At 54.7% G+C, this 26,634-nt stretch overlaps 8 protein-coding genes across 8 annotated transcripts; 2 read left to right on the top strand and 6 right to left on the bottom strand.

Annotated features, from left to right (window-relative positions):
* Nucleotides 1–1,892: 1,892 nt before the first annotated feature.
* B0H18DRAFT_980116 (uncharacterized protein) lies at nucleotides 1,893–2,531 on the bottom strand (the record flags this gene model as incomplete). Its single annotated transcript, XM_048044441.1, has 5 exons — nucleotides 1,893–2,103; nucleotides 2,157–2,218; nucleotides 2,276–2,351; nucleotides 2,406–2,443; nucleotides 2,510–2,531. Coding segments are annotated over 5 exons (212 nt in total), but the record flags the coding sequence as incomplete, so codon positions are not given.
* Nucleotides 2,532–3,135: 604 nt separating this feature from the next.
* Nucleotides 3,136–3,568, bottom strand: B0H18DRAFT_980114 (uncharacterized protein; the record flags this gene model as incomplete). The annotated part of the gene is made up of 2 exons (XM_048044440.1): nucleotides 3,276–3,568; nucleotides 3,136–3,219 (listed from the first exon to the last, which is right to left on the bottom strand). A coding segment is annotated over exon 1 (206 nt), but the record flags the coding sequence as incomplete, so codon positions are not given.
* Nucleotides 3,569–6,722: 3,154 nt separating this feature from the next.
* B0H18DRAFT_1114966 (isoprenoid synthase domain-containing protein) lies at nucleotides 6,723–7,701 on the bottom strand (the record flags this gene model as incomplete). Its single annotated transcript, XM_048033191.1, has 4 exons — nucleotides 6,723–7,052; nucleotides 7,112–7,400; nucleotides 7,454–7,633; nucleotides 7,682–7,701. The coding sequence occupies 4 exons, from the start codon at nucleotides 7,699–7,701 to the stop codon at nucleotides 6,723–6,725; spliced, it is 819 nt and encodes a 272-aa protein (XP_047898293.1).
* A 2,726-nt stretch (nucleotides 7,702–10,427) lies between these two features.
* Nucleotides 10,428–13,983, bottom strand: B0H18DRAFT_1101751 (uncharacterized protein; the record flags this gene model as incomplete). Its single annotated transcript, XM_048032531.1, has 12 exons — nucleotides 10,428–10,512; nucleotides 10,563–10,622; nucleotides 10,741–10,861; nucleotides 10,915–11,050; nucleotides 11,088–11,459; nucleotides 11,556–11,606; nucleotides 11,653–11,724; nucleotides 12,334–12,524; nucleotides 12,716–12,811; nucleotides 12,881–12,925; nucleotides 13,202–13,525; nucleotides 13,949–13,983. 12 exons carry the CDS (start codon nucleotides 13,981–13,983, stop codon nucleotides 10,471–10,473), a joined length of 1,545 nt encoding a protein of 514 aa, XP_047898292.1. The 3' UTR covers nucleotides 10,428–10,470.
* Nucleotides 13,984–14,243: 260 nt separating this feature from the next.
* B0H18DRAFT_1101750 (uncharacterized protein) lies at nucleotides 14,244–15,495 on the top strand (the record flags this gene model as incomplete). Its single annotated transcript, XM_048032530.1, has 2 exons — nucleotides 14,244–14,406; nucleotides 14,467–15,495. Exons 1-2 carry the CDS (start codon nucleotides 14,293–14,295, stop codon nucleotides 15,493–15,495), a joined length of 1,143 nt encoding a protein of 380 aa, XP_047898291.1. The 5' UTR covers nucleotides 14,244–14,292.
* An 895-nt stretch (nucleotides 15,496–16,390) lies between these two features.
* Nucleotides 16,391–17,946, bottom strand: B0H18DRAFT_980091 (uncharacterized protein). The gene is made up of 5 exons (XM_048044439.1): nucleotides 17,682–17,946; nucleotides 17,581–17,626; nucleotides 17,247–17,524; nucleotides 17,097–17,158; nucleotides 16,391–17,045 (listed from the first exon to the last, which is right to left on the bottom strand). The coding sequence occupies exons 1-5, from the start codon at nucleotides 17,846–17,848 to the stop codon at nucleotides 16,717–16,719; spliced, it is 882 nt and encodes a 293-aa protein (XP_047898290.1). The 5' UTR covers nucleotides 17,849–17,946; the 3' UTR covers nucleotides 16,391–16,716.
* Nucleotides 17,947–19,427: 1,481 nt separating this feature from the next.
* Nucleotides 19,428–20,600, bottom strand: B0H18DRAFT_980083 (uncharacterized protein). The gene is made up of 6 exons (XM_048044438.1): nucleotides 20,441–20,600; nucleotides 20,275–20,384; nucleotides 20,047–20,214; nucleotides 19,857–19,991; nucleotides 19,767–19,803; nucleotides 19,428–19,705 (listed from the first exon to the last, which is right to left on the bottom strand). The coding sequence occupies exons 1-6, from the start codon at nucleotides 20,486–20,488 to the stop codon at nucleotides 19,634–19,636; spliced, it is 570 nt and encodes a 189-aa protein (XP_047898289.1). The 5' UTR covers nucleotides 20,489–20,600; the 3' UTR covers nucleotides 19,428–19,633.
* A 1,258-nt stretch (nucleotides 20,601–21,858) lies between these two features.
* Nucleotides 21,859–23,844, top strand: B0H18DRAFT_951591 (kinase-like domain-containing protein; the record flags this gene model as incomplete). Its single annotated transcript, XM_048042028.1, has 9 exons — nucleotides 21,859–22,017; nucleotides 22,074–22,201; nucleotides 22,259–22,397; nucleotides 22,444–22,584; nucleotides 22,631–22,891; nucleotides 22,951–23,121; nucleotides 23,172–23,240; nucleotides 23,299–23,523; nucleotides 23,590–23,844. 9 exons carry the CDS (start codon nucleotides 21,859–21,861, stop codon nucleotides 23,842–23,844), a joined length of 1,548 nt encoding a protein of 515 aa, XP_047898288.1.
* Between the last annotated feature and the right edge of the window lie 2,790 nt (nucleotides 23,845–26,634).

Below are 26,634 nucleotides of genomic sequence, written 5' to 3'. Positions count from 1 at the left end.
CTGCAACCCGCCGCGCCGCGCAAAGCGTCCGCGCACAGACACCGCCGACTCGACCCTCAGCGCAGCACACGACACGGCGTCGTCGCGGGCGCCCGTGAGACGTGCCCGGCCGGCCATCCTCCCCAAGAGCCCCATCTCCGGGGCGGGCTCGCCGCCGCGAGACGCACTCGACTCTGACTCTGCCGACGAGGACGACTACGAGCCCGACACGCGCTCCACCGCCCAGCGCCGTCGCGGCCGCAAGCCGGGAGCCATGTCGCGCTCCGCCCGCGAGTCCCTCCGCAAGCTCAACCACTCCCGCATCGAGAAGGCCCGCCGCACCAAGATCAACGAGACGCTCGCCACCCTGAGCACCCTCGTCAACGAAGCCGAGCAGGAGAGGGCTAAGGCCGCGGGGGAAGCACCTGGAGAACCAAAGGCGAAGGGCAGGGCGGCGGAGGAGAAGGAGTTCAAGCTGGACGTGCTCGTCAAGGCCGTCACGTACGTCCAGGAGCTGCTCGAGAAGGTGCGCACGCTCGAGGCTGCCGCGGGGGCCTGCCCGCATTGCTCCCGTGATCGCGTTGCGGGATCCGCGGCGAGCCTGAAGAGGAAGCGGGCCGTGGAGGTGCAGGCCGAGCGGGACGTCGACATGGACGTCAGCGTCGACGACGAGCACGACGACGACGTCGAGTATGCGGGCGACGACGAGAAGGGCGACGGAGAGCCCGAACAGGGCCCGACCACGCTCCCGGAGCGCTCGCCCGCCCCCGCTGCCGCCCGCCCGACGCCCTCCCCACGCCTCCCGTCCATCGCTGCGTGGTTGCCGCACCCCTACGTCGACCCGAGCTGCATCGCTGCCATTTCGGACTCTCGCACCACAACGGCCTCGCAGCTCCCCTCGCCCCCGCCCTCCGGGCCCTTCCGTGCCGCCCACATCATCGCAGCACGCGACGTCCCCGCGCTCACGCTTCCCGCGCCCGCGCACCCCATCGAGCCAACCAAACGCGCCAACGCGGAGAGGCAGACGGAGAAGGACGACAGCCACGCGGGTGCGCACTCGCGCTCGCCGACGTGGACGCCGGAGGACGAGAACGCGGCGTCGCTCCTGCTGCAGATGAGCGGCTCGCCGGCGTCGATGCGGTCCAGCTCCGCGTCGAGCGCGGGCGTCCCAGCGTTCGCGCTCCCGAAGGCGATGGATGCTGCGCCGGTGCGCAGGATGTCGATGACCCGTATCAGTGAACGTGGGCACGCGATGGAGAAGGGAGAGGACGCGAGGAGGAGCGGAGGCGTCCAGGCGGAGACGCCGAGTTCGCTGCTGGGCTTGGGGCGTTGAGTCCGAGTCGCGCGATGCTCTGAGGACTCGAGGAACGACAGACGCGCGGATTAGAGGGGACGACGACGGTGTACGATAGGTAACTTATCATTCTCTATGATTTCCTCCTCTCTCTAGATCTCGCGAGCTTCGGCGCGGTCGTGTACGGGTCCGGGCTGTGTTTGTTCGATACGATACCACGGTGCAATGCTTCCGGTTTGCGACCGCCGTACCTGTTGTACAATAGATGGGCGAATGGAGGCTTGAGCGACTTGCCATGAATTGAGAAGAATGGAGACGGTGGTCGGGACTCAGGAAGGATGAGAAGGGCGGAGAAGGCGAGTTATTGAGGATCGTATGCGTTACCGTATGCCAGTACTTGTGCTATACATCACCGTCATAATGGGACGGCCCTCGAGTATGCTTTGGCCTTGTGGCGCGACCTTGAGAGACGCTACAGCACAGTGGTAAGTAGAGGCATTATTGGAGGATCGAGGTTGGCTCAGAGCTGAGCGCTGGGCGCTGAGCGGCAGTATGAGCGCGTTTCGGTCGAGGTCACATGTGACCTGAGCTGTAATTTTGCTAAATCCGTCTCGTTCTCCGAGTCGTTCTCGTTCTACTTAGTGGCGTAGTCGCTCGACATCAACTCGTTTCTCGGTTTTCGGCTTTCCACTCGTTTCTTGTTTCCCGGACTCCGAGAGCTCTTCTGGCTACGACCGACAAGGAGGCTCTTGAACTCTACACCCTCTTTATGGAGTGCGCTATGCCACACGAAACATTCGCGACAGCCTGTGTCTACTACGCCGCGCAAGGTACGCTGGGGAATCATATGCACCTTCGAACCTGAACATTACTCCTCGTAAAGTCGATTCCGAACGACAGAATAGTCGGCCGTTGTTGTAATGTTGAGGGCTCGACAAGGATGAGGTGAGCCACTACGATGTCACCTACTCACAGCGTGCCGAGACCAACTGATTATTTATGACATTCGCCGTCGCATCCTGGCCTATTGATTCTTCAAGTTGAGAACTAGCGAGCCGCCAATACAGATGGAAGACAGGTCTGTTTCAACAAGCTATAGAACGTATTTGTGCCGCGGTAGATTGAATAACAGAAATCCGAATATTCGCACCGCTCAGGCAAGCTATAATGGTTGAGTCCAGTCTCATCGATGAACAAGCAAGCAAACAGACTAATGAGTGTCATGTTGGTTCTCAGTCCAGAACCAGATATAGCATAACGTCCTACGCGCGTGGACAGAAAGTATCACATCATGTACTTAGAGTCCGTTTGTGGACTAGTTGTCACGATGGATCAATCACCGATGAGTGCACTCGCTTCTATCCCTCAAAACTCTTCGGGGGAGCTGATGGGAGCGAGACGTGACTTCTGAGTCTTGCTTACAGTGGTCCGAAGGAGCAGTGGGGTCGCAAAGCGACCCCGCCAGTGCTCACGCTGGTTCTGGGTCTCTTCGAGCGACAGAGCTCGTCCTTCGTGATGGTCTCCGCGCTGCATGTGTCAAACTGTCCGTGTCGGGTGACGGATGAGAAATGCAGTATAGAAATGAGTGCCGAGCGCTGAATGTTGATCCCGAAGGTACGCAAAGACTTCAATATTACCCGCAATTGACTGCGATCACGCTAGGATCACTGAACAGGAATACTCTGAATGCATCATCATAAGGCACATTCGTCAATATATCTTCAAATTACGCCATGACAAAATATCCAGGGTCCAGCATCATACATGTCACGAATTGTGTCGTCTTCGTAAGTACCGCGACAAGGTTCCTGACCAGTCCGTGTCGATGCTTCCTCTTCTTACTACTTCTGTTCCTCTTTAAGGTCTGATTGGAAATGAGAAACAGCATCCAATGGCGCGCAATGAAAGTATCGCACCCTTGTCCTGCATGAAGACATCTCCATTTAGTTCGTATGTCCGCTTCTTAATCTCCGTGAGTGCGCTAAGCCACGAGGCTTTTGGGTCAAGCCAGCGCAAGAGGACCGGCTTGCTCGTTCCATAGTTATACATGAAAGGTGGGGTTACCACCTGGAGTGCCTTCCGCCTTGCCTTTGCGGATTCTGACTCGTAAGCTGCGTCCGACCCCTCGGAATCACTGGTCCCTATGGTTTCCATGTCAAACTCGACGTATGTCCAATGCCAACCGACACCGATAATTGCGCCCAGCATGCCCTGCGAAGCTACCGTGAAGAAGTTGTCACTAGAGTGTAGCGCGCATCGTGCTTGCTGTGTGGCCTGAACAATTGTTTGCAGGGTTTTGGAAAGCAATTTAGTCCTGATTGTCTGGGGTTTCCCCACTACAGGCCTCTTGATTTCCATGATCAATGCCAACCTTGTATCCGTGATGGTCAGTTTTGTGCTTTCATCCTTGTATACGTTATGCTTATGTGCAATCAAAGCGAAGTCGGTGATTTGAGTTCTGTTCTTTGTCTGAAGTGCGCCTGATGTGCGCAGTATAGGCACCTCGTCAGCACCACATTACTCAGTCACAACGGCACTTCAGTCGACGCACTTTGGACGGGTTTTACTTCCTTCTCTGCTTCCACATTGCTTTCGCCAACTTCATCGGAAGAGATAGCCAAGGTCTTGAAGCGAGTTTCCACGTCTGCGACATCTGATTCTGAGTCGTCATTGGAAGAGGACTCGGCGTCCGAATTTATCTCTGTGTTGGTCTCATCATGGAAGTCGTGGCTAGTAGTCATCGTCCCATCGTCATCGTCCTCCTCTTCAAGTTCTGCCAAAGCGTCTGGAGTGTCTACGTGTCGTAGGAGGGCATATTGAGGCCAAGAGAAAGATGTTACTCGTGTTGTGTTCCGAGCAAAATCCATCATGACAAGATTATACAGGCCATAGAGCATTGATTCACGAACATCGTTCTTGCTATCAACGGCACTCATGATGACAATCATATGCTTGATTTGTGGGAACTCGTTCTCCAGCTTGATTTGAGCAGCCCAGTGGGGAGGTCTACGTTTAGGCTTGGGAGCAGTATGCGTAGTGCCTTTCGGCGCTTTCAGCGCTTTTGTCGGTTTGCGGGGTGGCATGCTGGATATTCAGGTCTCTCAGAAACTTGGAAGACTCGAGTTGAGAAGGAGAGTGGGTAAATGCGTGACCTGGTGCTGTGTTGTTGGGTTCAGGACCACAGGCCGCCTTAAGTATGTAGAGCCTCGTCACTCCCATGTCACAGATGCACCGTGACCTCCTCATGTTGTTCGACGCCAGCAGGCTACACATGCCGTAATCACACAAAGCACTGAACACACGACAGCTCTAGGAAGCCTGACAACACATCCTCGTAGTTCTTGTTCAAGGATATCTCGAATACTACCTGAACAATCATTTTTGTTTCTACTGACTCCACTTGCAACAATAAGGCCCTTGTGTTTTTGTCTTCCGCTTCATGATTCGTGATCATGCGTACTGTTGCAACAACCAATATAAACAATATCATTGGTAGCCTAAGCCAATTTTGTCGTCCTGGCTGTCGAATACTATGACCGCCGGTACCGGTAATAACCGCCGAGAAGTGGTGAATACACTAAGATGATTATAATTATATGTTTCAATGCCCGTGCCGCACATAGTAGTTTCATGCTCTCAGGTCGTTTTCTGTCTCTCGCGGCGATCTGTCACTATGGTATCTCGGCCCTATTGAATGTGATGTGGGGGCCCGGGAGCCAGCAATAGCTAGGTTGACCTTTGTGTTGCCTAGTATGCACAGGTTGTTATCATCTTCATACCGTAGCGGAGTAGCGTGCCAGGCCAATCAACGATCACGATGGCTATGAAACACTCACTGGTCGAGCACTGGGCTAGTACTCCGACTTCGCAGGGATTTGAAACATGATTCTGAACAACACAAGCCTTGCCACCGGTAGCCCGCGTGCCAGAACAGATGTGGCGGCCAGCACGTGCTCTGGTGCTCATGCATAAATATGCGCTCACCAAAATCATCGTGCTGCGGTACTGAACCACATCCCACTCAAACTGACACTGTAACATCTGCAACTTAAGTACCAAGTCTGTCATTAAACTTGAACTATCGCAGTATGGATGCTTCACCACCAGTAGGTCACTAGTCAGTCATTTCGCGTGTTCGATTCGTTAACATATTGCTTTCAATACTAGGTCAGTACGCAAGGCCAATCCTCCCCTGAGCCGGCGCGCACCAGCTCATATTCGCAGCCACCAACTTCATCGTCTGAGCCACTAGTCGACATTGATCAACCTCCACGTCCGTCAGATAAACATAAGAAAGCCCGACTGCTACTCGGATTTGCCCTCACTGAAGCCCAGTGGTTGCAAGTGTGGGCGACATACCGACCCGCCAAGAAGACGCAGGACTTCTTCGCTGCCGGCGCCAATCTGCTCATACAGCTCTCATTAGAGACTGAATACCCTCTCCAGAACGAGGTCTGTCTAATCGATGACGATGCGCCTGATTCCGTCAAACAGGCCGCAAGAGACTGCGGAGAGCTAGAAACTCACATTCTGTATTTCTGCAAAGACACGGACTTCGAGATGAGACCTACTCAGAAACAATTTGATGTCGTCAAGAATCTCATTGCGCGGGCTGGAATTGACCAAGAGGCGCGATGGTGGATTCGTGCGACGTAGTACATGGAGCAGGTTAGTTATGCGGCGGTCATCTTTAATTAGAGCCGTATCATGATGCTGAAACGTGTTTAGTGGGCGGGACCAAGGATGGAATCACATGGGTTGCATACAACCTCATCCGTCTCTCTAAGAGACTCTTGTATGGCGACGAACTAGGACAGCCAACTTGAAATCCGAGTCCCCAGTATCTCCTTTATTCAAACATGTTCCCTATATCTATCATTCTCGCTAGTCAATTTCCAGCTACCTTTTCCCCAAATAACCCGTTGTGTGCTGTGTCCCTTGTACGAATTGACGCGAACAGCCGTTCAAAACGAAGCTGCGGAAATACCATCATGACTATCTTGTCTGCTTTCGTCTCATGTGCTCCTTCGTTTCCGTCCATGCTCTCCAAACTCCTCCGTTCACTGGCAATGTAGACGTCGACGAGGTTGCATGTTACCTGAGTTATAATTAGCGCAATCGTAACTCGTAACTCGCGTATGTAACTCAGTGACAATAAGTATGTGAGTCCGCCGCAGGTTAGTGCTCTATGACGTCTCAGGAGTAGCAATAACATCACTGAATGCCGATAGGGTCCATCTTGAAGGCAGGGGACAAAATCGGAGTGTACAAAAACATTCTCGTGCATCGTAACTTACGAAGAGTAGTATTCATAGTTGGCGTCTCAAGAGGGTTTCTTCGACGGAGGAGAGAGGTGGCTTTCAAGGCTAAGGCATGTGATATACGATCAGCTTTTGCCAGCATGTACTTTCTGCACCAAGGACATCCGAACTAACCCAGGGTTTAGTCATCATCGAGGGCGGATGGAGACGACAAGGGACGCCTTGATCTCCGCGTGCAGTGGTCCGAAGTAACGCTGGGTATCGAAGCTCCACTCGATATTCCCGACAATCCAGTACTCCAGCGCCTTCACATACTTCTGGACCATCTGGTCGACGGCGGAGCCCCAGCTCGGCAGCTGGCTCTGAGCCTGCACGAAGCGGTCCATGAGGGTCTTGAAGAGACTCCCCACACGATCGGCGGCGGTCTGCACATCGGCGTCCTCGTCGTGCATGAGCACCGTGACGACGTTGTTCCCGCTCATCCCCGCCGCCTGTTCCATGTTCCACGAATAAATGTCCTGCTCGAGGTGTCAGAGTCACGGTGTCTTGATTTGGAAAGATATCAGGACCGACTCACGTTCGACCAATTTATCATGTCCACCGCGGCCCAATACAACGACATAAATGTCGGATCGTCGAAGACTTGGTCAGGAAGGTCGATTCCCAAGCAGGACTCGGTAAGGACCAAGCACGGGCGTGTCGCGCTGTTCTCGCGCCGCAGCGCTTCGTAGGAGGCCATGTCAAGGACAACCCCACGTCCTCGGAGCTCGGCCTCCTGAGCTACCGCGTCGATATAGTCCTCGCAGTGTTTGAAGAAGCGTCGGACGCAGCCCGGACCTGCGCATTGGAGCAGCCGGGCTCCAAATCTGCTCTGCGCGTCAGCCGACGGCTGAACGGCCTGAGCGGGCAAAAGACTCACTCGATGGTCATCTTTGCCAACGCGGAGCCGTCGTCCGAACCTGGGGTGCGCAGAGCGTTCAGGAATACGTCGCCGGTGCGGCGAGCACCGGCGCTATCCTGTTCGTCGCTGACCTCGTCGATGACGAACAGGAGGTTCACAAAGTTGTTGATTCCCGTTATTGTCACTGAGGGCGAAGCCCTATGTAGACATTACATGCTGCTATATCTAATACTTGAGGTTAATCACCCAGCGGGTTTGCAGGGCATTTCAGACTCCGCTGTGGCGCGGCCTCCGGTACGCGCGCAAGTCGCGTCGCGCCCTCTGAGTCTGACAGTCGCCAATGCCGTACGCAGCCCACGAACATACTGCGGGCGCGAGCACAGTGAAGAGTGGACGGCTGGGAAGGGTGAGTAGCTGGCGGGGGAGGGCGAGAGCGAGTCCCCATAGGTGAGCGCAAACGCACGCGAGCGACCCCGCTACTAACGCAGGTACAGGACGCGGCAACGTGCAGCACGACTCGCACGGTTACCGCGAGAACGCAGGTCCTCTGCCCTGCGTGCAGGCACGGCCAACGGACGGCTGGACCACTGGACGAGCGGACGCGCGGGCGCGGGCGGCCAGCATACACGCTGACTGCGAGCGCGCTGGGCAAATGTCCAGCACGCAGACACAGCCACCGAACGCGCGCAACGCGAGCGGGAAGGCGGGCGGGCCGGTGAACAGGCAGGTAGTACATGGGTGATTGGTCGAGCAGGTGAGCAGACAGGCACACGGGTTGACAGGCGGGTGAGTAGGCGGGCGAGGAGGCACGCGAGGAGGCACACGAGGAGGCACACGAGCGAGTGGGCGGGCGGGTCAGCGGGCACACAAGCAGGGGACGACACACACGCCGACCACGAGCGTGCTGGACGAATGCCCAGCACGCAATCATGGCGCACGAACGGAGCGCGTGCGCGAGCTCAGGATGGGAGACGACGACGACGCTGAGCAGGGCCGGGGCGTGCGCAACACGCCGACCACGAGCACATAGGGCCAGTGCCCCGCGTGCAAACGCAGCCGACGAGAGTGTCGTGGGCCACAACTTGGAAGGTAGTACTCTGATGTGCGCGACGCGCTGGAGTCCGAGTCGCGCGGCGCGGACTCGCACGTCGGACTAATAGTACTGAAGTATTCTGTAATGACCATAGAGTGTTGATTGATCGACGTTAGTGTCGATCGTATAGCGCGAGTGTATAGAGCATTAACAAATATATTAGAATTATGTATTGACACGGCTCTAGCACTCGCCCTCGCCCTCGCCCTCGCCCTCGCCCGCCCCCGCCAGCTGCACCATTCCCAGCCGTCCACTCGTCGCTGTGCCCGCCCCCGCGGTATGTTCTAGGCTGCGTACGGCGTTGGCGACTCTAAGAGGGCGCGACGCGCGACTTGTGCGCGTACGGGAGGCCGCGCCACAGCGGAGTCTGAATGTGCCCTGCAAACCCGCTGGGTGATTACAGCGGTTTTCAGAACTATGCGGAATCGCGAGAAAAACGAAAACGCACCTCGGGCACTGGACCAGCGCCCCGAGCCACGATTAGATTAGATAGTGGCCAAATCTGGAACTGATAAGCTAGGCCATTTCGGTCAGCAGGCATACGAAATCACAGTCGTTACATGTAAATGACAACAAGATGGCAGCGAGCTACGCTGACACACCAATGCAGCAGGAAAAACGGTGGAAAAGTAGGGCTCACAATGCGCGGCGCGCAATGTATATAATATAGCATATATAGTAAGTGTGGGTAGCTGAGTATGTAAACAACATACAGTAAGTACGAACGACTCAGTTGCTCTAACGTAAGTAGTACATATACATTCAGTCCGCGAACAAGATCTTTTGACTTTCAGACATGAATGAATGAAATCCGGAGTGAAGCAGCACGTTGAGCAGGACCCATTCTGTGATGAATTGATAATTAATGTAAGTATACTATACAGTTGCATGGCAAGGGCAATGTTGTGCACATTGGGTGTTATGACCAGGGTAAATGTGGAGCACAAACAGCTTTACACACATCTTTGGCTGTCTAAATTACGGTCCAGTGCGAGGACCATTGCTAGATGAGCTCTGTTGGTTTTTCGAGTAAATTTGATCAAGTGGTTCCATCCGATGCTAAAGTGAATGGTCATTGGATGGGGAAAAGATACCAGACCTCTGCATGCCTTATTTACATACCCTTCCCATTTTTGTTCACAGTCGACTTCACCCTGAAGCTTGTTACATCGCTCGCTCGGAGAGGCGGGACGCGCAGCGTCGTATCAATCTAATGGCTTCCTAACTCGGACTGCATCTAATCTAATCGTGGCTCGGGGCGCTGGCCCAGTGCCCGAGGTGCGTTTTCGTTTTTCTCGCGATTCCGCATAGTTCTGAAAACCGCTGTAACCTCAAGTCGGGCTCGTTGAAGCGAGCCACTCATCCACCCCTTCGTATTGCTATGTACAATGCAGCACTCACCGTTCTCCGGCTCTTTCGAAGCTGCGCTTTCAATAGAAAAAAAAATTGAGAGATGCGGCACGAACGGCTACTTATCTCAATAGCTCTGCCACGCGTTTGCCACTGCCAGTGATGGTACGGCACGGCAAGGGTTCGCTTGCGGCGAACTATGACGGACTGGACGAATGACATCATGCCCAGTATTCATGAGCGTTGCATGTTCTCCTACTAGCCGATGCCCGTGCTCCGCTACAGGTATGCGGCGTTCGATTGCAACTTACTGATATCTCCGAGCCGGTTACATTACTTATAGCTTCGAGCTCATGGCGGGGCGAGAGTGCTGAATGATGTTTAATTCGCAAGTGTAGGCAACTTCGTAAGAGACTGATAATTGAAAGGCCACTCAGCCGCCTCCCTTCGGGAGTCGGCTCGTGGCCCTATGCCAGTCTGTGGGATACCAACTGCTCGGGAGCTACCTGAGGTACCTCGACTGACAGATGTCTCCCCGGGCAGCAGTAAGGGAGACAGGATGGGTGATATGCACACGTCACGTACAGCACAACTATGCCCATGGTCTCTCCGAGTTGGACCACCCTATCGATTGCTGGAAAGCTGATGAGTCGTTGTTTGCCTCCAGAAGCTCGCTCTACATACCATGTTCGCTCTTCTCTCACTCGCCCGCGCCGTTGCTCGATGGGAGGAGCGTACGGATGCCTGTGTAGTCGTAGTCGGCGTGTCGGTGTGGTGATGCGAGTGGTCGTCACGGTAGAAGCATTCAGTAAATGGGATCTGATAGCAACATACTTCTTTTCCGCTATTCGTCGTCACCTACATGAGATGCGGGATGGTGTCGAGTGTTCTCATGCACCGGCAGCACCGCGTCCGATGCAACGGGCTCAAGCAGACTCGAGCGCGCGTTGTGCTTGCATCCTTGGTGTTGCCGCATGTCGTACCTGAAATTCACTCGTTCTTGCTCAACCGGCCCATCTCATCCCCTCGTCCTCACCCGTCTCTGTCAGTCATTCGTCCTTCCCTGCCCACTCGCTCCCGTCTGCGCCCGCCATCTGCTGGCTCTCCCTGCTCGTAGCTATGGCCGCGCCCGTGGTCCGCATATCGGCTGCGTGCGCGTCCGTCAACTGTGCCTGCGTGCGTTGGGTGTTCGCCCAGCGGCGCGCTCACGGTCGAGGTGTGTCAGTGTGCTGTCGCCTGCCCACTCGCCTGTTCGCCCGCACGCTCTCCCGCCCATCCACTCGCTTGCCCGTCCACACCTGCTCATCAGCCCGCATGCTCGCCCGCCTGTCCGCTGGCTCTGCGCGCGTTCGTTGGCCGTGTCTGCGTGTTGGGCATTCGCTTGGCGCGCTCGCGGTCTGCGTGCGCGTCGCGCTTCATGTAGCCGCAGCGACTGCGTCTTGCGCCTGCCCATTCTCCCATACCTCCGACTCCTTTGCTCAGGCACGGCGGTCCATTCGTCGGCCGTGTTTTCGCGTTGGGCATTAGCCCTGCGTGCTCGCGATCGTGGTGCGTTGTGCTGCATGTCGCCGCGTTCTGTGCCTGCAATTAGCTCGCGCGCTCGTGTGTATCTGCACTCACGGCGCCCGTCTCCATCGCTGCGCTCGGTAAATTCCTGTCACTCGTAAAAGTACTGACTGACCCCTTCGTTCTCGTCGCTTTGCTTGTCCGTGTCCTCCTCGCGCTTTTCTCCAGATTATCTGTCACATGCTGCTCGTTGATTGCTGTGCCTTACCGCTGCCCTGCTGGTCCGCACCTTCCCATGCCAGAGTGAGAAGTCGACTCAAGTTAAGTGCCCCGCGCGAGTCTGAGTGATGAAGGATGCCAGGTAACCGGTAGGTATTGCGGCCAGTTGCGCAAGCTCGGAGCGCTTGAGAGGCTCGGGCAGCGCTCGGGCGTCCGTCTCTCAGCCAATGAGAATGTCTCCCATGTTTGTCTTAGCGTTTGTCTCCGGTTCCCACGTTCACGCCTCTTGTAGAGTAGACTAGTATTCTGAGCAGGAGAGGCAGGGGACGAGAAATGCGCTTAGCATCTGAGTAAGGGGCAGTGGACGAGGTTCCAGTCATCATAGAGTCAAGCGCCGTCATGCAGTGACTGGATCATGAGATGGTAGCAATGAATTGGGTAAGACCGAAGCATCCGGGCTTCAACGATTCAACGATTCAACACGAGGCTACTGAACCCCATTCTTCGAATGGTCCTGACGTCGTATGCCTCGATGTAGCTGCACATACGCAGTGGACAGTAAGTATCACTGTACTACTAGGGTGGTACTAGTGGCTTCCACGAATCAATTGAACCGTACTTTCCTAGAATCCGAGCTGCACTCAGGCTGATGGGGCTGTCGTGGCATGCCCTAGTAAACACTACTGGCACTGTCGCCGTTAGACATGCATATCCCGAACGATAGAAGTACTAGCAGTATCGATGTTCACAGGCATGTCCGTGACCGCGAGATCTTCGTCGGACTTCCTGTCTGAGTCGACTAAACGTGATGACTGTGACCATGAGACGCCATCCAGCCATATGAGAACATCCAGTGAAGCACCCATCACACACATCATGGTAGAAATAAAAAGTCGATTTGCCGGAGACAGTCGCAGCTGGCTAGAAATATGAAGATGAGCGCTGCCAGCCGCAGTCAGCGACCTAATTTCGACGAATATCATTACTTGCCTATTTTGGACGCCCGCCACTTCATTACGTCTTGATCCTCATGTCAACGTCGACCCCTGCTCTCTCATCAGGGAAATGGAACAAACAAGCCTAAGACTACTCTCGACGCGATAGCGACGCACCTACGAAGAGAATCTCCTCTGTGAACTTGCCAGACCCGCAGCGCACTGTCAGTGTACGCTGTCACACGAAGTGAACGTGCCTTGATACTTGGAGACCTAGTGCGTTCGCAAATGACTCGGTAATGAGCTGTTCTAAACGGACTATGCGAAGTAGAACCAACTTACCGCGACTCTTTGTTATTGAGGCTCAGCGTATTTGGATTCAATATACTACGATTTCGCAATACGGTCTTCCCGACATTGGAAGATGCCAGTGGATGCTGCGGTTCAGGTGAGTTACAATCCATTCGTTGCTCTTGCCTGGGTTTTGCATAGCCTGATATCTCTATCAGACATTGCATAGCTACAAAGATGCCAGCGTGCAGACTCTCGGGGTCCCAGCCTGCTTCGAGACACCATCGTTGCAGCCGCGGTCCGCAAGAGGCCCACTAGTTGACGTCAGCCCGCCTCCGCCTCGATCGCACCAGAACGGTGGTGGGCCCTTACTTCTCGGATTCGCCCTCACCGACAACCAGTGGGCACAGGTGTGGGCGGCATTCCGTGGGCCGAAGGTGCCAGTCGACGACTTGGAGTCTGATAACTTCTTCTGCGTTGTCGTCAATCTGCTTGACGACCTCTCCGACAAGATTGGCTACTACCTCGAGAACAAGATCGGCCTTATCGATGACGATGCGCCTGACTCTGTCAAACAGGCCGCAAAAGACTGTGGAGATGTGGAAGCTCACATTTTGTGTCTCTGCAAAGACACGAACTTCGAGAAGAGGCTTACTCAGAAACAATTCGATTTCATCAAGAATCTGATCGCGAAAGCTGGAATCGACCAAGAAGTACGATGGTGGACTTCAGTCTACTACTAGTAGTGTTTGGCTTGGTAGGTCGTGTTTAAGCCTTGTGGTAGTACCGTATACTGATCTTTACTCGAAGTCTGCATTTGATAGTATACAGGACTCTTTATCGAAGTGATTTTGATACTTAGATCTTGATGAACGTCATTTCTGTATTGACAAGGCAACAATGACCATATCCGGTACACCTGAATGGCCAGCTACACTGTGCTGCTGCCTTGTTGTTGACGTTTCGTCGGGGACTTAATGCAGCCATTAACATATCATCGACCAAAGACCGGAAAGCCACTGGACCACCATCAGAGATGGTGAGTTATCTGATGATAGCCGCTTGAATCCTCTGAACGAGACTTTTGTGGTACCGAAGCCACGCAGATGCTGCACTTACTGACTGTAATGCGACGTCCGTCTCCGCTGTCTCATACTTCCGACGTGGTCAAGACGCGGTACTCTTGCATAACATCATATGTCGTTGCCTCGATCTCGGAATCATGGGTGTCCTTTTATGGCGAACAATGGGTGAGCCACTCATCGATCTACATCGCCGCTGATACGTGCGATATGGTTCAAATGCCGCTGCCTCGCATACTTAAGAGCGGCTGTAGGACGCTGTGTCCTCCAATCATATGCGTCTCTTGGCTATATTCCGCTTCCAAGCTGAACACGAACACTCGCCTTAACTACTTCTATCTGAGCGTTTCCTCTCGCCTAGGAAGGACAAGATAGGACAAGATGCCTGCAATGAAGAAGCAGAAGCAAAAACAAGAGCGAGCTATCGCTCGACAGAACCAGTCTCCGGGTCAAGGTATGGGAGTGGCCGGTTGGCACTTTACGGGCATTACCGAGGTTAGCAGTACTTCGAGAACGACACCGTATCGAGGCTGACTATGATACGACCTCTACAAGGGAGGTACGCTATGGAAGGCTGAAGAGTCTCTGAGCCCTCCGAATGTGGAGAATATACCAAGCTGTCCGCCAGTCAAGGGGAAGAAACGACTCGCGATGGACGTCCATGACGAGACGGGCAACGCCGAAATGAACACTGCTGCTCACTCAAGAAAGAAACCACGCTCGGTTCACCATCGTGTCAGTGCCGCCTCTCCCAATGAGATCCTGAAGTCGTGGCACGTCGAAGACATTGGCTTGGACCCAACATCAACTCTGGGAGCTGGCCATTCAGAAGCTCCCCAAGCTTCCCTTCGATCGGACGCGACGATAGTTCCGTCGCCTCCTCCACAGCTATTGGGTGACGGGATACCACCTTGGCGCAGGAGCGCGCCGCTCTCCGCTGTGTATCCGGTGAGTGACATCGGAGAGCAATACTCCCAGTCAAACGCGCCCTCTCCGCTGGACGAGGTACCGTACGAAGACGATCTGGCCTACCAACAACCTTCATGGTCTAGCCATTTTTTCCTGCCGCCCGACTCCGCTTACATCGAGCAACAAGAGGCGGCACCTAGAAACGTTCCATCGCCTAATGCGGTCCACATCCCAGAGCAATCGTCGCAGCTTGACTGCCAGACCAACATGGGGCCGCAATTCCAACCTGGCAAGCACTGTTCCGCATCAGCAGCCTCGTATCCTGCGGGTGGAACTTCGCCTGCCGGCAACTGGCCATGGGATGCACAGCTAGGACAACGCGCAACGTTGTCTGGGATAGTCGATGGGCTCGCCGAGGTTCCATCCCTCCATTCGCAAGTTGACATGCTCGCGGAAATCCAGAAGATCCGTGCGCGAGCGTTCCTCGCAGAGCTAGCCCCGTCAGTCGCGGTGCATCGCGGTGACCAAGCTCCAATTTTGCCCAAAGGCTTCTGGGATGCGGTCGCCGAGTTTGTGACTTCAAACGACGGAGGCTCGCTCGATGAAGTAGACTCGGCTGTGCGCGCATGTCGCGTCCACCTTACCCCGGCTGGAACTTCCTTGAGTAGCTCATAAGTGATGACATATCACACCTGTATCACCCTCGCATCTAGCATCTTACCCACACCCACTCTAGAGTCTTGATACATTGTTTCATCCCGGATCCGTTGATAATGTATATCAGTTCGCGTAGAGCTTGGTACAGTTAACTACAAACAGTTAGACGGTTACGGCAGGGTATGACAGTGGTATGGGAAGTCAATCAGGCCTCAGGCACAGGGCTTGAGTTCCGCATATGGTATGAGCTGCCATGAAAGCAACTTTCTTGAGCAGCTCATAACAGGCACGGAGCCATCCTGAAGATAGTAGAAACTAAGCGATCTGCCGGGGCGATCCTGAACGATATTGTGCACAAGGGGCCTGTAAAAAGCTGATGAAACAGCCACGGTGTAACACAAAGGGTAGGGAGGAGAGAACGTAGAGACGACCGACGCGCGAGTAGTCGCTGCAAGTTGCTTTGATGCAGTGTACGTCCGCGAGTAACTTTTAGTGAGAAAGGTTTGCATTCGACTGCGATAAAGACGAAAGCAGCAACGGACGGATTGAAGGTGCGCCAAGCAAAGTATGCAGATGACTCACCTACAGACACCATGCCTCTGTCGTTGAGATGATCCCTTGAAGTCGGATGGGTCGCTGAACAAAGGGCATCTGCCAAAATTCACCGTGACATGGAGAATCAAGCGAACAATTTGACTGACCATCGACGATGATGTGCACCATTCAAGTTGTAGATCGTCCAGAGTTGGTCCAATGGTACTTATGTCGAATAGGCCGGTAGACGATTTGGTTGATGATCGATGAGGAGGAAGACGCGAGGCTTTCACTGCAAGGCTTCCTCTTATGCAAATGACGATCACTAAAATCAGTGTGGCTCGACTTCCTATCGATCGATACGTAGACTCAACTTGTTGGCCTCCGCGGATCCTATTTTCTGAGATTCTGTCAATATGCTCCCGATTTAGCCTCATCGATCGCGCCGGCAGTATACATCGTTTTCGACGAGGCACCGACCTCACCTCGAGAATAGAGTTGGTACGTCAACCCCAGAACGACAGCTCAGCTCGACTCAGCCGTGCACGCGTGCTGTGTTCGCCTCGAGTTGCTGCATCCCTGGCTGGCTTGACGATCTGCAACGGAGACTGTCGCGCAGGTCGTGGACTGTGGTGTTTATAGAGGTCACTCCCAGTACGCGGTTCAGGAGGCATTGACGGGGTAGGTATTGCAGGGGTAGGACACTTATACACGTGGTTCAATCCACCGTTTCTCTGCCCATCGCGCATAAAAGTACACTGGGATCGAAACAACGAATCCCAGCAACATCCCCACGTCTCCGGTCCCGGCAGCAGCAATGGGTCCCGTCCACCAATCCTGCTCCATGGAGAGCACGATGACGCCGATGGCGACGACGAACGTGAAGACCGCAGCGTATCCTCGCGGGAGGTTCGGGTGTCCCGGCTGGTCCCACGCTTCAAAGACGTCGTATGAGGACCAGCGCCCCTTGCGATAGAAGAAGTGCTCTACGAGGACGATAGCAAAGAACGGCGCGAGCCAGTAGCCTATGAAGCCTGCGAGAGCATGAGACTAGTGATATGACATGGAAAAACGTCTGGACGTACTGAGAATCGAGGCAAACGTAGCATAGAACCGAGTGGAGCCGACGATTGCCACAGGAATGAGGCTGTAGGCGAGAACGGACCAGTCAGCGTCTGAAGTTCAAGGCGACCGGGGGAAGGACGCAGCAACAAGGATGCATGCTAGCCACTCACATTACTGTAGAGAGAATCGCCACGACAAACCGCGGTAGGCGCTGGAACACCCGCCCTATAGTCATGAAGCTCGTGCACACCGTATACATCGACGGCGCGCACTGACTGGGCGCAGTCAGCGACAGGGGGACGAGGAGGAATTTGCCAAAGCCGCCCGCAGGTTCAAGAACGGCAGCAATGAGCCCTCCGATGTTGTTGCCGTTTCCTAGGCCCGCACGCCATGATGGCATGTAGACAGCAGTGGCAGCGAGCGATGCGCCAATCAGCTGCACTGGCATCTAGCGAGAGGAAATCAATCACCGCAAATCTGTATAAGCATGATGTTTCTGCGCACACTGGAGACGACGAATCCGAGGTAGGTATAGATGAATATGCGCCAGCTAATTCAACGATACGTCGTCAATGCGCAATACGTATTGTCCGTCTCACACTCACCTGCTTGCGGTGTGGTCGTGGTAGACGCCGTAGTCCGCCGAGATCGTAGCCCAGCTCACGACAGTGGCCGTAAGCGTCGCCCCGAAGGTCATGATGGTAGACCCATACACGGGCGTCGTTCCGGAGAGGGGCGCGTCGACGATGTGTTTCCCGCTGACAGCAACCATCACGACGAAGGCGATGACGTTCGGTATCCACACGAACGTCTCGTACCAATGCAGGACGCGATATCCGCTGACGACCACCTACGAGTCGTTTGAGCGATGAGGACGAGGCGCTGACTCGGACGGCTAGGAAAAGACAGACCGCAAGGGTGATGAGACCGATGATGACAATCCCGAGCGTCGCGTTCAGGTGCGAGGAGATGCTGCCGAGGGTCTGGCCGCCGATGATCGTGTTGAGGATAAGGTACCCTTGGCAGGATAGTATGTTGAGGATACTTGGGATGATTGCGCCGTAGTAACTAGCGAGACGTCGGTTTGTGATTTGACGACGTTGAGGTGCCCACTCACCCCCATGAAAACCGCGCATGGACCATAGAACGCGTTCCGAGTTTCGGGCCAAACACTGCGCTGCAGCGACGATGTCAGCCGCGGGTCATGAGGTCACTTCAGACACGACTCACAAGAATGCCGGAAACGAACTGAGGCTGCAGAACAATCAGCTGGCGAAGACCGTGGAAGATCACACTCGGACGCACACCACGTTCACGAACACGATGACCAGACAAGCGTCTCTGATACCGAGCCCGTAGAATACAGGCCCTACGGTGCCAGCGGCCATCCTACGACGAAAAGCATTAGCAAGGGCGCTTCACGCAGGAGACCTTCATCTCACGTCAGGATGTTCGCGTTCGCGGAGAACCACACGAAGAACAGCTGGTACAGCCGTTTATCCGTCCGCTGCTCCGGAGGGACAGGGTCGATTCTGCGAAACGCACGATCGTGAGCAGACGGACGACTCGCGCGCGAAGAGCTGGACGCACCCGTTCGTCTCTATTCCCCATTCCGCGAGCATTCGCGTGATCTTCGACAGCCAGGTCTGAGTCGGGGAAACGCCATCCTGTACAGCGCCACACGGCGACAGACGTGGCGTCTTACACCCGCCCTCGGGATCCACTATGGGGAGGACGTCGACGACCACTTCATTCTTTTCCGGATCGAGTCCAGCTTTCAGCTCTTCGAAGTCCGAGTCCGAGCCGCTCGACCGCCTGCGCTCCTCGATCTCCGCGTCAAAACGGTCCGCCATCGCCAGAGGGAGGTATCCAGAGGCCAGGTCGCAAATCACGGCGCTGGACGGCCAGTCTTATATAGACCCAGTCTGGTTGTACAAGGAGAACTGAGGCAGAAGGTTTGGCGCACGCGACTCCTCGGGCGAGGAAGTTTTGTACCTCGAGTGGGGAATGATTGGTGGGACCACGGAAGGATACTGTCACGTTGGGTCCCGGACGCCCCAGGATGGGGTGGGAAGCCTTCTGTGTCCTCAGCTAGCTCGACAGCACAGTCCGCCGCCAACGGAGATAAGAACAGAAACGCCTGGCAATGTTAGCGTCCACTACATACCACTTCGGTTTATGAAGCGAACAAGCCCGGCCAGGTGAGCATGTACGATGCATTGATACACTCGCACTGTGCTGGTACCGTGCGATGAGGACGCGAGCAAGCTTTGGTCGACGTCGGAGGCGAGTTCGACGAGAAGCATTGTTGGTTATCATCGGAGAAGCTCTGAGGCGTTTGAGAAGATAAGCCACGAATGTGAGAGGGCCCTATAGTCACGAGAAAAGCAGCTCAGCAGATGGCGCATGCAGTACAACTTTCGATCTTCTCATGTCAAGCCATCGGGCGCCACAATGGTCAACCAGCGGAGGCATTAGCTAATAATTAATCCGAGTTGACCCAGTACCAAGAATACATCGACAGAGCGAGGGCGACAGCGAAAGCGAAGGCACACGCTTACTCGCGCTGTATAAGAGCGAGCAAGCCGAGACCCCCTAACAGCGCGTATTTGAGCTGCGGGAAGTCGTTCTGGAGTAAGACGGTCTTATCAGCCGCGCCGGGTATAATGAAGCGTCAAGTAGAAGCGTACCATGGCAATGGTCACATATCCGACATACGGAAGGAAGCTGATATGGGTGCATAATTAGACCAACATAGAATGAAGGTCGACTGTACTCACGCCTGCACCTTCCCGATTATATGTCTCCGCTCCAGCCATTCCAAGCCTTGGTACAAGTCAAGATCGTCAACGGGGTTGTTGTCTCCCTTCGTCAGCAGCAGCTGAGGTTGTGCCAATGGACTTGCAGCCACGTAGCTAAGCAAAGATTTCCTTGATTCAGCGACGAGCACCAGCCGAGCAAAATACGTACTCGGCGCGCTTCGAGACCACATCGTGCGTTTCCAGTACTCGATGGACGATGGGGATGTCCGCGCCTGGGATCTTGTACACAGTAATGTCACCTGTCGCATACCGCTGATCCACTGGATTCGTCAAAAAGAGTAGGTCACCGCGGTAGAACGCAGGTTCCATAGATCCACTGCGTCGCAGGCTGCTTAGTACCATAGCACGACACACGATTATGACCGAGGAAGCATACCTGAGAACGACGACGATTGGCGACTCTGTATTCGTGACGAGCCCAAGGCCCTTCCACATCATGAAACCCGACCCAAGTACTTGGATGAAGTTGAGGACTTGTAGCAGGACCTGCGCCACCGAGTTTGTCAATGTCCGAAACCTCGAGCAAGACGAGCACAGCGCACATGGCGGAAGCCGAGCCTGCGGAGGGCCTTGAGCTCATCTGCGAACATGACGCTGCGTCGTGTGCGGTCGTCGACACAGCGGCTGGCTGGCTGAAAGTGAGAGGATGGGGACTGGGGAGGACGTGGTCGTTGAGATTCAAGATGTGAGAGCCACGTGCGCCTGTCCCCGAGGGACTCGGAGTCCCCAGGCTGCTGTTACAAGCGCTCACGGTCTAGTATCATACGTGGATTCGAGCCTTCGATGGAACTTGAACCCAGCGTCGAGCTTTCTACTTACATAGGCCCTTATTTCGTTCGAGTTGACGTCCGTTCGAACCAGGTCTATTGCTGCCCATAAGTATCTCCAAACGACTTTCTTGAGGCTTGACGATTGCGGCACATGCAGACTGATGGCAGTTGGCAGGAACAGGTCCCTGAAGTTATGAAGAGGCATTTCAAGTTGTAGCGGAGGTGAGTACATCACCAGATCAATCCTGCGTATGCTTACTCAATTTGCGGTAGCATTGCTTTGGGGTTGCATGATGGCCTACTACTCATGATCACGCTGTTCCAGCATTCAGAATCTTATGGGCACGGAGGCAAGACACACTATTAAGTACCAGGAGATGCGGCCAGAGTCCAGGAATTTCCGGATCTGGTATACACTCAGTCAATCAGTCCTGTATCAGCATCGCCGCCCGACTACGGTACGAGCTCCTTCCGGCATGGGTGCCTACGCAAGAGAGGCCGCACCCTTTACAGTATGTCCAATCTTTGTGAATAGCCGTCATTGTTAACTCTGAACATCCGAGAGCAAGAAATAGGCCATTATAGGTGCATAGGCAGCAAGGGCCCTTAGTATCGGTGGGAGCAATGGGGGCGAACTGTCGAGTCGAGGCCTCGCTATGACGACTTTGCTTCCCTCCAATCATCATGTCGGCTGTGATCTTGTTCACTTAGAGAAGCTCTTCGTAGGAAACACCAGACGCGTATGTATGTCTGTTCTTTCTAGTCAGACACTCAAACGAACCTGTGACTAGACCATTTTGAGCAGGCGATCCGGAAAGACGGCTAGCCTGTGTTTCTCCATATGAGCTTACCGCTGATTAGACAGCAAACTTCGACTACCTTGGATTGCTCGTGAATCCAGAACTACTTAGCATTCTCCCCTCAATGTTGTCAAGTGTAAATCATGCACGTCGAGCATATGTCGCGAGGGACACCACTACTCGCAGAGCGCCATAGCCACAGTGGTTCGGATGCGATGATAACTGGCGGCTGTGCGGGTCATACGCACATCACTACGGCGATAGAAGATGAACTCCGAGACACCGGACTGGGATCTGGGGAACGAACCTATATAACTGGTGTATGTGGACATGGGTGGACATCCTATGAGGACTATCTTCTTCGCCACCACGACACTCTGTCGGGTCTCGATGATTGGCCGCATACGCCGTTTGTATCGTCACAACCGCTCAGACGTCGATCTCTATGGTTTGCCTAGGACACCTCGCTCCCGTCGGGAGGAGCTTTGCGTGACACTTACCTCCATCAAGACACATTGCGATGAACTGACGAAGAAGGGCTTGTTCACAGTACGAAACCTCACATATTTTTTGTGTTATGGTCTCCTCATGGCTCTAATGTGCAGAAATCTACGAAAGCAATTCTCCATATCTGCGAAGGCCTCGCCATCAAATACTGGGACATCTTTCCGTGGAATGGGTCGTACTTGCACAACTCGCCCTTAGCGCCTACTGTTCCAGACGCAGCCAATCGGTCAGTTTCGCATTGCGCCTTCTGTTAGGTGTCGTACTGACTATTGTTTTTACACAGCTGGTATGAGCAGATCAACATTCTGTTCGAGCGTTGGTCGTCCTGGACCGTCGTCGAGGCACTCATGCGTCGAGAAGTCATTTGGGAAGGCTTCAGGGAAATGTACAGCAAGTGTCCCTACCGCGAAGCGCGGAATATGGTGAGCGCGTCGGCGTAGACGTAGATCTTGGCTCATCGCAGGGTAGGTATCCTCGTTCCCCGTGTGCTCGCTCATCGAAGATGCCACAGTCGCGGTACATCATGTCTTATCTCACAAGGTGCATGTTGAAGCCGTGCTCAGTCTGAATGGACCACAGGCAGCGGATTGGATCTATCTGCTTGATCATGTACGTGGTGGGATTCAGTGACGGATACGGACTGACGAGCAAGTAGGTCATGCACCGGCTGAGTGTCACCAACCAACTGTACACGACGGCTCTTTTCACACTGCGCAAGCTGTGCGCTAGTGCCGGAAAGTTGCCAGACTCCTATATGATATCCGCTGAAGAGCGCAACGGACTAAAGATCATGGGCAAATACCCCACCGCCTTTGGCGGATTCGCGGACATCTGGCGGGGCCAGTACAGAGCGCAAGATGTCGCTGTCAAGGCGCTGCGTGTCTCTGGGCGTGACAAATTACAGGCAGTGGAGAAGGTGCGCGTTTCTGAGTCGTTCGCGCCCCAGACTCCTGCGTCTGAACTTCCCGACCACAGATGTTCTTCAAAGAAGTCGTTCTATGGAAGAACCTTCGCCACGATAACATAACACCTTTCATCGGCGTCGACCGCAAGCTCTTTCCATGCGCAATGGTATCAGTATGGATGCCTCACGGAAACATCGTTGCTTACCTGGGCAAGTTTCCAGAAGCCGCTCGTCTGCAACTAGTAAGTAGCCCGGTCTCTCGTATCTGTCTCTGTATCACAAGAGCATCTAGCTGCTGGACGTAGCTACGGGTCTAGAGTACCTTCACTCCTTCGGGATCGTCCACGGTGACCTAAAAGGCGTAAGCCCAACGTATTACACAACGCCCGCCATCCCGCCACTGACTCCCGTCCTTCCAGGCGAATATCCTCATCGACTCTGAACACCGTGCGCGCCTGGCCGACTTCGGCCTCACAGCGATGACACACGACCTACACGCGCTCAACGCGATCACCCCGCTCTCGATCGTCGGTTCGCTACGATGGACCGCGCCTGAGGTGCTCGACCCCGAGTCTGCCGGCCTCGAGAAGGCGCGGCCGTCGAAGGCGAGCGACGTCTACTCGTTGGGATTGGTCATGTGGGAGGTGCGCCCTTTCTCTGCTTCCACTCCGACCTTTTCCGGCTCCGCAGCGTTGCTCAACAACTCATAGGTGTTCGCTGGTCATGTCCCCTTCCATCAATACCCCCTCGAGGCGAACGTGCTCTACCGCGTGCTCGCAGGCGCTCGACCTGCCCGGCCCAACGCCGCGCGACATGGGCTGTCAGACTCGGTCTGGGAGTGGATGCAGCGGTGCTGGGATGCAGAGGCGTCGCGACGCCCACGTATCGCCGACGTCGTCTCTTTCCTGCGGGATGAAAACGTCCCGCTGCATCACAAAGAGATACTGTCCCTGCTATTCGAGTAGCAGAGCACCCCGCCACGACAGCGAGGCACTCATGCGTACGCACGAACACGGCGTACAAATCGCCTTGGTCGAAGCCCTAAACTGCCTCAACAACTTGAAAGTTGTGACGAGGTTGATAGTGTGTAGATGCCGGCTACTCAGCCGGCTTAGGGAACTCGGTCAGTCGAGTCTAGGATGGAACTTCCTCATCCCTCCTCATCCATTTCTCATGGTACATATCATTAGCTTCAATCAAGCCCAATACAATAGCACCCTCTTTTCGTCACGAAAGACCCAGCTGTTGCTGTGCAATCTTGTGCAATATGCCATTGCCGCACTGGGTGGCCGCGACTAGGCTGTCCGGGCCGAGATCCCGATATGGTACTTATCTACTCGTAATACTTAGCGCTGTAAGTACATCTCCTTATTGAACTTGAGCAGGCTGCTTTCCCGAGCAAGTATATAGTATGTATCTGACACCTGCAGTATGGTACAGTCCTCATCCTCGGGTGCAAGTATAAACGTGAGCATGTATTGCCCTTACTAGTAGAGGAGACTGTTCCAGCTTGACTAGGTACTATACGCGTAGTTAGTGCGCATCAAGGCTGGCTCGCTGATGGCCCATCTACTGAAACCTAGGGACTAAGGATCCTAGTCAAGCTCAACACCGACTACAACACTCAGCAGAACATATATGGCATCGCTACTGACACCGAATCCGCATTTGGACAATGTTGTACGACACGTTCAGCATGTACCACTCAGACCACACGGTTCGGAGTACTTGAGGAGACTCGAGTCAGAGCGGATCTACAGGTCGAAGTTCAGAAGCATCAGAGCAGGAGCAGGAGCATAACACGAAGCCAATCCGTCCGGCGGCACACCCCAGCTCGAGCCTCGCGGATATGGGTATCCTTGAAGTTTGACGTGTTGAAACCAAGGTGTCGCCTCCTGTGCGGCCGTGGCGCCGAGAAGGCCAAGGTGGTGCTTCCGGAAAGGTGATCAGACAGTCGTCGCCCGGGACACCGTGAAGTTTTGCAACAGTGCAATCTTCGTGCGGGCTTCTTCCCTTCGGGATCCTTATAGTCGTGTAGCCCTCGTCAGAGAAGCTCGATGGGGCGTTGCACGGATCTTGGTATGTTGGAACCTGGCGCGGAGAGGAGCCACTGTGCCTCTGCGGAGATCAAGGCCTGCATTGCACCATATACTTACTGACATATCTCAACATACAATGCGGAAGCTTTTGAGACTGCCTGCATGTGGCGCAACGATCTTGTCATGACTGGAAAGTAGCACGCATGTATAGGATCACGCCACAGCCAGCGTGGCGACCTGCGGCGTCCGACGCAGGAAGGCCGGGTGCCATTCCGAGGTACCTGAGACGCCTAAGTTACCAGTCAGTGCAAATCTTCTCTGACAGCGAAGCACCTACGAAGCCGCGTCTAGCTACCCTTGTATTTCTGCTGCGCGCAATACAGTGGACCCCCATCAATTGCCGAGCTACTCCCATACCACATGCTGCTCGAGTGGTCGCCCCTCGAGGCTCGATGACGATTGACTCTTTCCTGGGGCTCGTTGTCTTTGGGTGGCGAATTGCGAGCGCCGGTGTATTTGGAGGCTTGAAACTGTATGGAGAAAACGCTTGGTGGGTTGCACGAGTACGGTGCCCATCTGGATCCAGCCCGAGTCGCTCAAGCTCGCATAGTAGTTCGATGCGAAGCGCATTAAATACTTTCCGTCCCACATCGAGTGCCATGATCAACTCATTGGTGAGCTGACTGGACAACCACTGGTGGTGTTCGCTGAAACGCTGATAGGACAGCAACCGGTACCTGTAGGACGCGGTCAGGTCTTCGACATCAGACTTCTTCCAAGTCGACGCACCTTCTGAACGGCTATACCACACCTGCCAAAGAGGTATCGTCAATGCATGTGGAGCCTCTAGAAGTGCACGGGCCACATACGACAGCTGTCAGTGTCAATCATTTCCCTTGAAAGTTGACACGACCTGTCAAGTACCTGTCGCTCGACTTCACCGTCCAGCAACGCCGCCTCGCCCACGCTTAGTAGCCCACGTGAAAGGACGAGAGAGGAAGTCCCTTTAGGCTTCAGAAGGGCCTAGCAGCGATGGATCTCATCCAGATCCCCGATTTAGGTCGTCCGAGACTTCTGAGAGCGGGTGTTACAGACGAAGGTCCGCGAGACGCCTACGTTGGTCCTGGAACCCTAAGATGAGACCGACTACGAAAGGCGCGTGCACCGAAACTTATAAAACAACGAGAGCTCACTCCATGAACTGTGCGTAGTATGATAGGCCTGAGGGTGGCATATGCAATGTCGCGACGACTACAACGATGCCTCCGCTGGCAGTGCTTCTGTGACGTGATCCGGGACAGGCATCCAGCTAGACTGGGTTGGAAGTACAAGGCATGTCGCGATGGCTACAACGATGTGGGTACGACCATGCGAGTGTGTGGGCGGAGGAAGGCTCGACAAGAGCTCCCGGATCGGGCAAAGCTGGAAGCGGCACGTGTGATGGGCGGACATACCCCTGCCGGTTCGAGACAAACATTCGTCCGGATTTGTGCATCCTCTTATTCCTCCCTCCACGCGGCTTCGCACTCGTCCTCATCGACATCCAGTTTATAAAGATGCCTCGCCAGCTCGTCCTCTCCATCATCAACCTGCACCTGCAGCTCCGTGCCGCACACGACCTCTCCGCCCGCTCAAAACTCGCGCCGCCTGCAATTGTCTGCCGCATAGCCCGCCGCGTGCTCCAGAGCTAGCACACCACGCCCTCGCATACCGCGT

This window comes from Fomitopsis serialis (genome assembly GCF_022376445.1).
Source record: "Fomitopsis serialis strain Sig1Antser10 chromosome Unknown B0H18scaffold_6, whole genome shotgun sequence".
Lineage (NCBI taxonomy): Eukaryota > Fungi > Basidiomycota > Agaricomycetes > Polyporales > Fomitopsidaceae > Fomitopsis > Fomitopsis serialis.
This window is presented reverse-complemented; position numbering and strand designations above follow the sequence as displayed.

Excerpts from the sequence above, each read along its gene's own strand:
- B0H18DRAFT_980091 (XM_048044439.1), bottom strand. The coding sequence starts at position 17,848 with ATGGTTGCTGTCAGCGGGAAACACATCGTCGACGCGCCCCTCTCCGGA. Across the intron at positions 17,627-17,681 it reads CACGACCACACCGCAAGCAG|CTGGCGCATATTCATCTATA; the intron begins GTGAGTGTGAGA and ends TCGTTGAATTAG. Across the intron at positions 17,525-17,580 it reads TCGGATTCGTCGTCTCCAGT|ATGCCAGTGCAGCTGATTGG; the intron begins GTGCGCAGAAAC and ends TCCTCTCGCTAG.
- B0H18DRAFT_980083 (XM_048044438.1), bottom strand. The coding sequence starts at position 20,488 with ATGTTCGCAGATGAGCTCAAGGCCCTCCGCAGGCTCGGCTTCCGCCAT. Across the intron at positions 20,215-20,274 it reads CCAATCGTCGTCGTTCTCAG|TGGATCTATGGAACCTGCGT; the intron begins GTATGCTTCCTC and ends CCTGCGACGCAG. Across the intron at positions 19,706-19,766 it reads GATATGTGACCATTGCCATG|AACGACTTCCCGCAGCTCAA; the intron begins GTACGCTTCTAC and ends GTCTTACTCCAG.